General features: G+C 38.8%; 1 protein-coding gene across 1 annotated transcript; it reads right to left on the bottom strand.

Annotated features, from left to right (window-relative positions):
• Positions 1-2,048: 2,048 nt before the first annotated feature.
• Positions 2,049-12,741, bottom strand: LOC134670903 (hemicentin-1-like). Its single transcript, XM_063528722.1, has 17 exons — positions 12,499-12,741; positions 11,890-12,119; positions 10,965-11,093; positions 10,332-10,418; positions 9,319-9,447; positions 8,763-8,928; positions 7,553-7,734; positions 7,257-7,329; positions 6,950-7,110; positions 6,489-6,660; positions 6,029-6,319; positions 5,813-5,885; positions 5,330-5,538; positions 4,085-4,256; positions 3,539-3,633; positions 2,951-3,101; positions 2,049-2,193 (listed from the first exon to the last, which is right to left on the bottom strand). Exons 1-17 carry the CDS (start codon positions 12,695-12,697, stop codon positions 2,064-2,066), a joined length of 2,649 nt encoding a protein of 882 aa, XP_063384792.1. The 5' UTR covers positions 12,698-12,741; the 3' UTR covers positions 2,049-2,063.
• Positions 12,742-14,331: the final 1,590 nt, after the last annotated feature.

The following is a 14,331-nucleotide window of genomic DNA, read 5'->3' as shown; positions in this document are numbered from 1 at the left end:
ATCTTGTAGACATCACCACGATACGACACGATTTGCTTAAGATCTAACCTGTCAAATTTGACATTTGCTCGATTCCGGAGATACTCTTGAACGATTTCCACAGGATATGACTTAGAGATCCAATTCACATCTAATAGATACCTTACACTATCACCTTGGTTGCCCGAATTGCTATTTGCGCTGCAAAAGAGAACTAGTTGATATCTAAACTATAACGTATCTAGAATGGATCTAAATGGCGAAGCGCAAGTGATTGTCACCTTGGCTAGGCCGCCTGGTGTCCCTGTGGCGATGCTGTTGAAGAGAACTTGCGCGATAACCAAGCCCATTGGGTGAAAGATTGAGGATCGAGACTACTGGCGTGTACTCGTTGGAGGCCAAGACTCATTTTGGGTCGCTGCGTCATTAGGTACAGTCTGGAAAAAAGATTAGAAAATAAAAGTGGCAACACTGTAGTGTCGTCCCGTTTTCTTATATAAATTGGTTTGAAAGAAACGACACTACAGTGTTGCCACTTTTTAATTTTTACTATTTTTTGCCAGACTGTAGTTGTATTACAAAATGTTTGCGTCGCAGGATATTTCGAGATTGGTTTATTTTGCTCATGTTCATCCGCTAATGTGGTATGGCACGCTGCTGTGTGGAAATTCGACAGATGCTTTTTACCTAATTTTATACAGAATACAGAAACACAGTATCACAGTCAGACAGTGTCAGCACAGTTTTTTCCTACAGAATAGCTAGTTCCTACAAGGCTTATTAAAATTTCGTCAAAAAGCCCTTTAAAACGCACTACTAAAATGTGATTGTATGAATCAAAGGCCAGTCATTGGGTAGATTAATTTTAAAAATTCACTATGATGAATAAGCGAGTATTATAATATTTATATTATAATTAGTTTTGTTATACTTACTTAAATTATTATTATTTTCTATCAAGTCACTATTTAATTTGTGATAAATTATTTAAATACAGGTTTTATCGAAACAAGTAGGTATATGAGGTTTTTATTACTTTTATTACTTAAACTTAATTAAAAATAAAATTGTAATATGCTGATAAGTATATAGGTACCTTACGTTAATTGTAATTTATGATAATTGAAGAACATTTTAATTTTAATAAATTAAATAAATTTTATTAAAAAAGAATTCATAATTATTACAATGTATGTTTTTTATTTAATTATGTCTTAATTGTAAAGAGGAACTAAAATTTAATGCTTTTATAAAATAGCATGTCATCGTGGTCGTTACTTTCTAAAAAATGTATAACTAAGTGTGAGAATGACGCGAGAATTGACGTTAAAGGTGAGAGTCCATTTCCAACGACAGCTGCATTAATTACTGTTCATTTTAGCGATGGGCGAGTCGAGTTATCTGATTCGAATAATCCGAATCAACCTACAGATGAGTTGATTCGAATCAAGACTATTGGCAATCCGAATCAACTCGGCCACTAAACTGACTGGTAACTTGGTATCCGATCCGCTGACTCGGCGAATGAATCGCCAATTCACCAACTCTCCGAGCCGAGTCAACGCTACGCTAAGGCCATTCAAAAATAAACCTTAATTCCATAGCCCGAAGGTTCTTTTTACAACAACTGCCGCTTGATTTGCCATCCCGAGTCGAGTTCACTGGTAGTATGGCCATTGAAAAATAAACCTTAATTCGGTGTCCTGAAGGTTCTGTTTACAACAACTGCCGCTTGACTCGTTTGCGGCTCCGCGGCCCGTGACCTTGTCGCGAACCACGCAAACCGTCGAGTCGAGTCAGTTCGAATTTCAACTCGGATCAGTGGCCGAATCGATTCGAATGATTCGAATCGAAAAAAAGTGGACTCGTCACATCGCTAGTTCATTTTACTATGGCAATTGACAATGACAGCGACGCGTTCAGTACCGGTAATGCAGCTGCGGTTAGAAATGGAATGTTACCATAAAAGTTTAATCATCATATCTGTACAAGTGTACAGTACGTTCTAACAAATATGTAGGTAAATGCGAAAGTGACGCATGGCAAGACAGGTGATAAAGATGCGACCATGATACCGCTTCTGGTTATTTTACATTGACAACTATTTCGACTACGTCCCAACCCACGGTATTATTGACGTAGCAAAGGTACTTCCCGGCTGTCGCTCTCGATGCTCTGCTTATAACGTACTCCGACAAAAATACGGATTCATTTCTGGAAAAGCAAAATACAGGATTTCTTACCAAAAAAATAATGACAACAGGAATAAATCGTCCATGCCTGCCATCCAGTTTTAATTCCCTCAAAATGATCGCTATTTTTTTTACTGACCGACCAGAAGTGAGGTCTTAGGATGAACTAGTTAACTGACCGAGCATTGACGAAGGTCTCCATTTCAGTTTGGGTAAAAATGGATGGAAGATATTTCGAATTCAAATAAAACAAAAGTAATGAAGCTCTGTTCGAAATTGAATCGAATGGGCTTGGCTTACTCATGGCCACAGAGGTAATTAGCTAATTAGTACGCACCTATTACGCGTAAGATCCTCGACCTTACTAGGGTAGCTATACCTACCACAGTGTAAAGAGTAACAGTGGACCGACGTCTTAGATGTTTGCGTAAACGCCGACACCGCACAAGAACGCAGTAGGGTTGTCACAGACCTTTAAACAAATGCCCAAGACTTGCACTTGACTTACTATAAGACTCGCTAGCCCTGTAAGTAGTACCGAGCTACTAAAAATGGCGAGGTAAGCAGCTCAGGTGCGCTCGACCCACCCTTCGCCCCTCGCACCCCGCACGATTGCCCTGTCTGTAGACCGACCGCTTAAATAAGTCCTCTCCTGCGCAGTACCCCTCCCCGGCGCCCCCGTACCGCGCAGGCGAGGAGTCATTTAAGCGGTCGGTCTATAGACGGCTTCGTCGAATGACTATTCACTTTATTGTTTTATAGGCTGTGGCTATACCCACGTATATAGTATATTCATCCGGTTATCCGGTCCTATGAACTTCCAAGTGATGTTGGGCGGTGGATTCGCTTCTTCCACGCGACAGGACAGCGTTACCGGGTTCCCGGTCCTTACGGTGACAGTCTTTGCCACTGGAGTGATGTACGGACGGACTGAAATGAAAATTGACGTGAGAAAAGAAATACGAGTACAATTAGTTTCAATAGCTTTTTTCAAAATAGCGCTATCTAGGCCCTAGCATAGAGAAATATAGTATGAATAGAGTGCTCACTCCATAGATCAGTTTTGGTACCAAAACGACTATTATTTTCGCAGTCGACATCTAGCATCGAGTAGCGGAGTTATCAGTACCGCTACTTGATATGATACTAGAATTCGCTTGTTACGCGACTCACGAAAATTGTATTGACCAACAATTCACAACTAATATTAAAAGCAGAAGGAGTTGAAAACAGAGTTCCGGTTAATCTGATTATAATATTAGCTGAAAATTGTTGAGCATTTTGAGTTCGGTCGTTGGAACATCTATTGTCAAGTAGCAGTACTGATAATTCCGCTATTCGATGCTAGCGGATAACCAATTTCTTACCAAAAACATTAACGATAACGGTTTTCTCGGCAGTGCCAGCCTCGTTCTCTGCAATACACCGATAGGATCCCGAATCATTGTAACGCGCCTCAAACCTTAAAATACAACAAATGTTAGATACATATGTCCATTTTACACAAGCGGTCTTTTCATTCATAATGTTCTTACCACCTCATGACTTCATTTGATTGTTTAACCCTTAAATCATTTCGTAGTCATTCGATCTCAAACCTATCTTGTTGTAGAGATGTGTTTTTGTTTTAAGTATGATGGCTAGATGTTCGTGTCTCCAGCGGTACCTCGGGCGTCCAGACGGCATTCGGCCACTTGGTACTCCAGAGTACGTCCTCCAGACTGCAGAGTGCAGAAAGACCCTATCGAAGTCGGCGCCGTCGACTGGACAGAAACGGCTTTGGGCTGAGTAGCAGGGCGGCCTTTGGTGTTGGAGGCCAAGATCCATTTTGGGTCGTTGCGCCACAGCACTCACACCAGTACGTAAGTAAGGCTAGTATGTTGCCTTATATGAGTTTAGATTATATTGCTTACTTGAGGTTAGTTCCTTCCACAATATGGTTCTCATCAGGAAAGTATGTGCCGTCAGCACGCTCCCACCTTACTGTGGCTTTCGGCTCTGCATCCACGGAACACTCAAGTGTAACCATTTTATCAAGTAACACATCATGTGTAGTTGTTTCTGCGTTTTCTATTTTAGGGGCATCTAAAAATTAAAAAGTTTAAATTCAAAGTAAGTAAGTAAGTAAGTAATTTATTTATTGTAAACTGTGTAGGTACATAAAGGTGTTCAACAAGAAAGTATCAACAGTTGCTGGTTTCGAGCGTACAATTTATAGCCTTAAAAATAATTAACAACTATATACATTATAACAAACATCTAATCTTATCATTAATACATATCACTCGCTGTTTCCATCGCTTCGAAAAATTCTTTTAAACTATAAAATACATTTTCTGTAAGAAACCGTTTAAGTTGAAATTTAAATTTGTTATCATCTAACATTTTAATATAGTTTGGCAGGGCATTAAATACACGTATAGAAGTAAAGAAGGCGCTTTTGTAGTACAATGTGTTATTTGCCTTTGGACATATTAGGTTGTACTTGTACTTTTCTCTTAGATTGTCAAACACAATATAAGTATGTACCTTCGTCATTGTTAAGATGTTTGGGTCTTAAAACATTCATGCTTGTAATTATCCGTAATATTACTTCAATTTCCATTGACTAATCCCTTTATCGCAGAACATAACGTCGGGTGACAAGCAAAAGTCACTAAGTACTATCAAAAAATTAAAGTAACAATGCACTTTATTGCACTTGTAACACGGTTTATTTTCCAATAATTTCAATGGTGTTAGTGACTTTTGCTTGTCACCCGCGACGACAAGCATATGAAAAAACCGGCCAGCGATTCGCACGAAGGGTATCATTACGCAAAAACGTGCAAAAAAATCACGTTTGTTGTAAGGGAGCTCCACTTAAATATTTATTTTATTACTTTCTTAATATTTGTTGTTATAGCGGATACAGAAATACATCATCTGTGAAAATTTCAACTGTCTATAGCTATCACGTTTCATGAGATACAGCCTGGTAACAGACAGACGGACGGACGGAGAGACGGATAGCGGAGTCTCTTAGTAATAGGGTCCCCTTTTTACCCTTTGGGTAGGTACGGAACCCTAAAAATCAAACATATCACAACAGCAACAGTATTGATATGCTAATAGCTAATATATAGGTAGAGAAACCGCGAAAAAAAATTGCAACTTACAAATAACTCTCAATTTTATTTCTCGGGAATCTTGCCCTTGCTCATTGACGGCGTCACATTTATAAATCCCATTGTGTTCCGATTTTGCTTCACCAATGACTAGTTTTTCTTCTTCAATTTCAATATCTTTAGGTAAATCAGTAAAATCATAGGTGTCCGCGGGTTTGTATTTCCAAGTTACGATTGGGTTTGGCCTGCCTTTAGATATTCTGAAAATTGTTTGGTTATAAGAGCTTGTTTAAATGAGTGTACACAGATTAAAAAGATTTATTAGCTATAGGGAATTCCATAAACAAGCTAAATAATAATTATGCATCATAACAAATTCTACTAACTCTACAGTTACAGTAAGTCTTTGGGTATTTTAATTTGAAAGGCCATAAGTATGTGAGTAGAACAGCAGCTGCATTGCATTTAAAGAATAATTTTCTTATCGATGTAAAATTGTCGTTTTTTAATAAAATATAATTGATAAATTCAAACCTGCAAGCCATTTCAACCTCGTCGCCAAGATGTGTAGTCAATTCTGTCTCTGACATTTCTAACACAGGCACTTCTGGAAAGTAAAAACACAACAAGTAACAACAAGAAATTAAACAGACATAACACTAATTAAAAAAGACATATTTTTTTCAAATACCTAACTAAATTCTTAATTTTAACAAATGATTGTCTGAATATCGGAGAAATAAAACGTACCAAGTCCAGATATTCTGACTTCAACGGGATATGACACAGCATTTGCACCGTTTCTTACATCACATGTGTATGTACCAACATATTTTGAAGTCATATTCCTAATAACCAGCGCATTATCCTCTTGAAAATATTCTACTTCATCATAACGATTAAAAGTAGAATCATCATCTCCGGCCTCGTTTGTAGTAAATACTACAGTCTTGTCATTGTGATACCACTTTATAACTGCTTCCGGATAAGCATTTACTTCGCAATATAGTTTTCCTTCTGCCTCATATTCTATAGTGATATCTAAAAATGACACAATATTTTAGTCATAATTTCTATTTCTATTTCTAAAGTTCGGTAAATATATTGCGTGTTTTTATGAGTAAAGTAAATCATTACTATCATTAGGTATAGGTAATTAGGTAACAGTTCAAATGTGAAGTATGACTTTAGACTTGTCACGATACTGTACCTTCAGGCGTCTTGATCATTTGGAAAACATATGGTCTGTATACATAAAGATCTGTAGTTTTAGAATCACTTCCGGTATCAGTACTAGCTTTGCATGTTAATGTTTGATTTTCCTTTATATTCGGTACTGAAACATAACTTATGTATGTTGCAGGATACTGCAACAGACTATCCTGAAATAAAAGAAAACCATTATTTATTGAAATTTCAGGCTCAGGTAGGTTACTTGTTTCGCGGGTCCAGTTTACATCATCTTTCATCATCATCATCATACAACATCATCTTTGCTATATTGACAGATATCGATAGCTATGGTTAGTAATTAACCTAATCAAATACTGCTTTGACAATTGCCTTTTTATCCGGTGATGTTTTTAAGATTCAGTTGGTTTAATTATATATTATTTACTAATGCACTTAGTAAGATTCTTATTAAAGTGGCTTTTCTAAGCCATTTCATACCTCAGCTGTCATCTTCTGTCCATCTTTGTCTTCCCACCAGATTATTGGTTGAGGATATCCTGTGACCTTACACGCAACTGTTGCGTTTTTCTTATAGTCCGTTAAAGAAGTCTCCGGGATTATAGAATCAATGACGGCTGCAGACCAAGATGCTCTTGTCACTGTTGAAGAACATCATAAAAAATATAAAATCGAAAAGTATTAACGAGGAAAGTCAAAAAAAAAAGAATCTGTAAAACAAGAATTTTCAAATTGAATTATAGAACTTAAATGTTTACAAATAAGTGATTTGATTTTGAGGTATTACCGTCTTTTTGCGATTCTAATGTTTTGCTGATAATCCGCACTGGTTCTGAAGAGACTTTGTCGATTCCACTCACCTAATAAAAAAAATGGACAAAGGAAACAGAAAAAATGAGAGGAAAGCATTGGACTGATATTAAAGTGATAGTTTTAAAAGCACTCAGTAAAACAAGCATTACGAAAAACCAGAGTTCACACCTAAAAAGAAAACATGCATAATTATAGAATTGGACTTCTAACTAGAAAAGAAGAAAATAAATCCTTGTGGCAAATTCTATGAACTTATAAAAAAATACTTACAGTCATTCTAAATATACATCCAGGTTCGAAATAGGCCTTGGTGATGTAGACTCGGGCGCTTACTTCACTTTCCATTAAATTAACGGTTCTCTGGCTATCTTTGTTTAACATGTGGATTGTTAAACTACCCAGCTTGTACTCATAGGACATTGGTACAAGGACGAAAATGAAACTTTCACGACCTGAAAATAATATTATTCTGAAACTTTCACGACCTGAAAATAGTCTTATAACATTGTTGTTTCAAATAACAATGTAATAGTCGAGAGATGTCGTTGTTAATCTTAAATTTGTTAATCGTAAATGTTAATATTTCTAATAGCTTTATAAAAGTTAAAATTATAACAGTGAACAGTAGGGCATGCAGTACCGGTCCCGGTACCAAGAATTTCATTTCCCGGTTCTGGGCATGGCCGGAACCGGGATTCCCGGTTCTTCCCGGTTCTCAAGGCATCTTTTGATTACTTTTAAGAGATTGTTTCTGTTAGCGTATAATCTTTATGAATTACTTATTTTCTTATAAATAATTGCATAAGAATTAATAAATGACTTATTTTATTATAATCAAAGACTCAATTGGCGGTCCAACCTATTTTAACCGGCACACATTGCCTCCGCCTGGGCCGAGCCACACGGCCGTAGCGTAGTCGATGCGCTCAGCACTATATGACGGCAAGGCCTGCCTGCGCGAATGCCTACTTTACTAGGTTAGTTTGTCAGGTTATTTGGGTCCCCCGTTTCATAGTACCATTCTTAAATGTTATATAATGTCCCGAGCTAAAGTACTAAAATATTAGTACTATTGAAATGGGAATAAATAGTCATATGATGAGAACCGGGAAGTACCGGTACCGGGTCTTCAGTACCGGTTCTTTTGACACCATAAAATTCCCGGGAATTCCCGGGAATATGAGAACCGGGAATTCCCGGGAGCATGCCCTAGTGAACAGTGAAGTGTAGCTGATATTTTCAAACACTGGCTAATTTTTTTTTCTGCTCGCTATTGATATTGATGCCAACTGTTCCTATTGGGTAATATTGCAATTCCTGTTTTACAATTTTGGCGCCAAAATTAGATTATAGGCTTAGACTCTTTAAAGTCAGAATATCAATCCAGGCAACAGTAGTGAAGTTATTTTAACTGTGCCATGATATAAAATAAAAGCGAGAAGCGAGAGTTTAGTTTAGATGAAAGAGAGAAGCAGTATACCTGGTAGTGGTGATGATGTTGTTTCCTCGATACTTCTTGGGTGCAAGGGAGAGAACCCAATAACCAAAGGACATTCCGATCTCTTATAAATGGTCACAGATATCACTCCCTCACACCATACTGAGGCTTGATATTCACCTCGGTGAGGCCCTACGATTCTGACAACCTGCAAAACGAGGATTTGCAACTGATTGGGTGAATATAAATATGTACATATATAATATCAGATCTCAAAAGTTTCATAGACGTAGATAAATCTAGAGTACTTAGTTGAAAAAAACATTGCCGGCCAAAGTATTATTATATTTAAGTCACCAGATGGCAAATCTATTTACAAATTATGTCTATTTATGATCTAGCTGTTCCTGGGCGATAACTCCTAACGCTGTTAAAATATTTGAATAATGAAATCCCGTGACCGTCAGCTGCCGTTCTATTGGTAGTTTCGGTTCTATCTGTGTTTTGGAGAAAAAATATAAGAAGCTATTACAAAAAAGTAGGCTGACTATAAAGAGGAGATTAAACGAGGTGGAATGGTCCCTTCAAACGTGTATACCTGCAGTTGTCTAGTTTCGATCAGCGACTCAGTTCGAGGACTGTGTCCACTCTCGTCAAAGAGCTGCAGAGCAGGCCGCTCTCCAGACACGGAGACGATAACGTCTCTAGTCAAACTGTCCACTGGAATCTAAACAATAATTATGTGGATTTTAGCAACAGCCACATGAAGCTTTTCGAGAGTAAATAAGTTACTTAAAAATACCAAAAGTGTGCTTGTAATAGAAGAACTTTAGTAAAAAAAAAACAATTATAAACTAAAATTAAAAACTACATGAAGCTACAACTAACTACAAGGTAAACTAAAATAACCTATAAATAAAAAACTGGCTCCAGTTCTGTGCCTTGGGGCAGGGTGCCAAGAAGGATGGCGGCATTGCCGCGCTGGACGGCAATACCAATGGGTTGCGCAAGGTAGGAGCCAGCCCTCTTGTCACCCGTCGCCTCGACGACGACCGACGGCGGCCGCACCAGCTCTGTTAGATGTTCCTGGAAGATGGGACGGCGCAAGGGTGTCCATGCATGTGGCATCCCAAACCAAAGGCCGTCCCATTTTCCAGGGAACGAGGGTCATGCCGTCCGGTATTTTCCCATCATCGCGGGTCAAACCAGACGGTTCCAGAACCGCCGGCACTCCAGCCGTGAAGAGCTCGGCGGAGGATGTGTAGATATGATAGGCTTGTGAGGAGGATGTGATAGGCTTGCGTGTCGTGAAAGACGGCCGACACTTCTCGCACAAGATACCAAAACGCGTCACGTTAGCACCGCACTGGCACAGATGAGGAGCCACACAAGCCACCCCCAAGCGGAAACACAAAGAAATCCTGAACATGTTCGTAATATTTCAATAAATCCTTCAATTTATCTAGGATCCTGCCATCAGCCCTCAGCGAGATGACGTTGGAACCAACTATGAAGGAAAAACCAAAGTAATAAGTAGAATATAAATTCCCCAGAAATGTAGGAACATAACAAGTAGACTTTGACTAGGTAATTGAAAAAGAAGGAACTCACTGTTAGCTGTCGGTAGTCAGTAACTGGCTCGAAAGGTTTTACATCGTAGTATCCATCTCTTACGATTTCTTTCATAAACCGGAAAGCCTGAAAAAAATTATTAAATAATTGTAGGCACCAAAAACATATTCAAGTGCTCACAGTTCGTCATTATCTTGAGGCAATAAATATTACATTCTAAAATTAGTTGCATTAGTTTCCTTTCCGCTACCCAAAGGCTATCTAAAAGATAATGATTAAAAATACCGTTTTTTTTTTAAAGATACCGGCCTCTTCGGCCTTGCGGCTTGCGGGCTAGTTTTACCTCTACCTCCAAGTTGTAATTCGTATATTATGAACACTAGTAGCAGGACGCCATAGCGTTTTATTAGGGCGAGGACCTCTGATGCTCGCGCGGGTTCGTACCTGGTGCAAAAGCCTTCGCTATCTATCGCGGTAACGCGGCAAGTGTGATAGGCACCTTTGCACCCGGTACAGCTCGCGGAGGTCTTTTTTTTTTGTTATATTTAAGAATATACCATTATAACTGCTTTATTTGCTGAATAAAAATTATTTCCCCAATTATAGATTTAAAAAAATATATCATGAAGGAACAGTAAATAAGTAGTATTTGTAAGTAGTAAGGAAACTTACCTTTCCATAATTGTTTAGATCCAACTGGAAGACGTTTCCGAAACATACTTTCGTTACTGTATTGTACGTTTCTAGACTCCCCCTGTGTCTTTCGGAAACCGGGCAACTGCCACTCATAAAAACGATCACCTGAAACAGATTTTGATCATTCAATAATAGTATAATGGTTGATCGTTACATTAAAAGAAACTGACGTTTTGCCTAATAACGTCTCTTCTCTCTAGAAATTTTAAGCAAGAGTGTAATACTTGAACTGAACCTGAACTGTCTCTGAGCAGGCGTGGCTCACTCCGCGATTTCGTCGCTTTGCTACAGGTAGCTAAAAGTACATCCGTTCGACCCCAATTTTGGGGTTTGCCATAAGCCGCGCGTGGCGCTGTCGCCACCTAGCGGCCATATCTGTGCTGATCGTGACAGACGCGTTTTGTTAGAGAGTGAGTCTTCTGTATCTAGTACTATTATTTATTCTGTGCTCTGAGCAGAATCTGCTGAACATCAAATAAAAGATTCTAAGTAGGCGTTTAGGATTTTTCTTTTGCCACAATCAATATAGATGAGATGCAACTTAGTTGAAATAACAATACGCTAAAATTCTGTATATCCCTTGCTGTAGGTATAACTTTTTCCGATCCAAAAAGCAGGGGTGCTATTTGAAATAGTTTTTGGCGCATAAAGACATGGCAAATCTTGAATTTGGTACGGTATTCATGCCTCGTACGTAGTTACAATTAGCACAAGTCTACTTCTACACATTTTCACTTTTTGTCATTTCCGTACAGTTTACAAAATATGTAAAAGTGAAAATTTTAACTAAAAATCTGTTAAAATGATAAGTCAAAATGACGGGTAACAATTATCTTCAGGCTGAAGTCGCCTAAGTATACCTAGGTAAGTACAAGAAATATATAAACAAAAAAGTAGGTACCTTGCTACGTGTTATATGACATAATCTTTCAATATCATCTAACTTAGCCTCATCTTTCGCACAAGCATCGGTGAACAAGAAAATGTCCGATTCAGGCCTGCTTTCCTGTAAAGCCTTTTGTAAGCCGGATAGAGAATTTTCCGGAATATCATGGCCACCGGAAACGGATAGAGAATCTATGGATTTCAAGAATGAATCTCCTGAGGTAAATATTTGTGCTGGGCCGACGTCTGAAAAAAACAAATTATAATTAAATTTTATTGCATGTATAATGAAAGCTTTCTAAATTGACGATTTTTTTAAGAAGAATCTGAATATGTATTTTATAGAAATCGGGATTATGTGTTGTATATAAAATTAAAAGCCTTTTCTTGCCCACACAAGTTACATAAAGTTACTGATTTAATTTTACCGGAAAAAGATACAATAATACTTAAATATAAAAGTTGATTAATGAAGATGATTGAAATGTGAATTAATTTATAAATCTTTAATCTTCCTGACACGCATCTTACAAAGAATGGGTAACATTATTTATGCTAAAAATGCAATGTATTTTTTATTGCGTGCAAGCCATGTTTGAAGTGAAAATGAGAAAATTTCACTTACCCGGGTCATTAAAAGGTACAACGATGAAATTTTCTATTGAGCTTGTATTCCCAATCGATTCTACCAGCGGCCTAATTCTTGTCCTTATCATACCAATCTCGTCCTGCATTGAATATGTTGTATCTATCACCAAAGTGAAAGATTTGGCATATACACATATTAAAAGTGAACATATCACTGCTAAGTGTCGGAACGACATGTTGTAAAGACTAGTGCTAATATGTAACTGAATGGTCAATTCTAAGTGACCTAAGTGGCCTATGTTTTAATGATTTGCTCTTAAGGGTAAGTTGATATGAAAAAACCATCAGACTGTTCAAACATGCATAAACAGAAAAAAAACTGGACACGTGCGATTCGGATTCACTTACGGGGGTTCGTCCGTGCCATTTACGCAAAAAATGGCAAAGAAAATCATGTTTGTTGTATGGTAGCCCCACTTAAATATTTATGTTATTTTGTTTTTAGTAGGTATTTGCTGTTATAGCAGCAACAAAAATACATCATCTGTGAAAATTTCAACTGCCTAGCTATCACGGTTCATGAGATACAGCCTGGTGATAGACAGACGGGGACAGCGGAGTCTTAGTACGGTACGGAACCCTAAAAACCGATATACTCTGGCACAGCCACTTCCAATAGAAAATTTGAATTTAGCGCCTATTTCTACTACATACTGTTAATTTTTAACAATGTATTTTTTATGTGGAGCTTGAATGAAATATCTTTTAAAAAACCGGGCATGTGCGAGTCGGACTCGCGCACGAAGAGTTCCCTACCATAATGCAAAAAACAGCAAAAAAAACGGTCACCCATCCAAGTACTGACCCCGCCCGACATTGCTTAACTCCGGTCAAAAATCGCGTTTGTTGTATGAAAGCCCCACTTAAATCTTTATTTTATTTTGTTTTTAGTATTTGTTGTTATAGCGGCAACAGAAATACATCATCTGTGAAAATTTCAACTGTCTAGCTATCACGGTTCGTAAGATACAGCCTGGTGACAGACGGACGGACGGACGGACGGACAGCGAAGTCTTAGTAATAGGGTCCCGTTTTACCCTTTGGGTACGGAACCCTAAAAACGGTCGGATCAGAGACTAAGTAGTTAAGTCCGACTCACGCTTGACTGCACATTTCTAATAGGTTTTCCTGTCATCTATAGGTAAAAACCGGGCAAGTGCGAGTCGGACTCGCGCACGAAGGGTTCCGTACCATAATAATAATAATAATAACCCCGCGGGGGCAGCTTGTGGCGAGCTGACGGTGAGTGGCGACACCGCGGACCCCTATTCCAGAGGGCCCTGTCATCTGGCCCTCGCCTCTGTGCTTGCCTTGATTGGCCGGCCAGAGTGGAGTCGCAAGAGCGGGACCTATGCTCCAGGTTGGAAGTGTAAAATGTCATAACGCCGGCGGCCTGCTGAACGGATCACCGGGATCTGGCTACCGCAGACTCACCTCTCGACAACCTTACAGCCGCTCCGAAGTGTTGCCCTATTGTCGCACTGTGCATGCGGCCGTTGTAGGGCCCACTAAATGAGTAGGCGAGTCACCACCTGTCTTACACAATTTTGAGACTGATTGTCACGGCAGGTGTCCGCTAGTCTCTCCCATAGCCCATTATCCAGTCCATCCAACTTTCAAATCTATAGCCCATGACCTTAGTTCCCATCGCAGCACAAAAGTGCTGCACTCCAATAGTCTTTGCACCTGGCGGAGACCATCTCCGGATGTATCACATTGTGCGTTCGGAGATAGTATCCGCCACGTGTATCCCTTGCCTTTAGATTAAATTGTCTTAAAGGGCCTCTGCGCTGTTGGCTTCGGCCCCACG

This window comes from Cydia fagiglandana, chromosome 14 (genome assembly GCF_963556715.1).
Source record: "Cydia fagiglandana chromosome 14, ilCydFagi1.1, whole genome shotgun sequence".
Lineage (NCBI taxonomy): Eukaryota > Metazoa > Arthropoda > Insecta > Lepidoptera > Tortricidae > Cydia > Cydia fagiglandana.
This window is presented reverse-complemented; position numbering and strand designations above follow the sequence as displayed.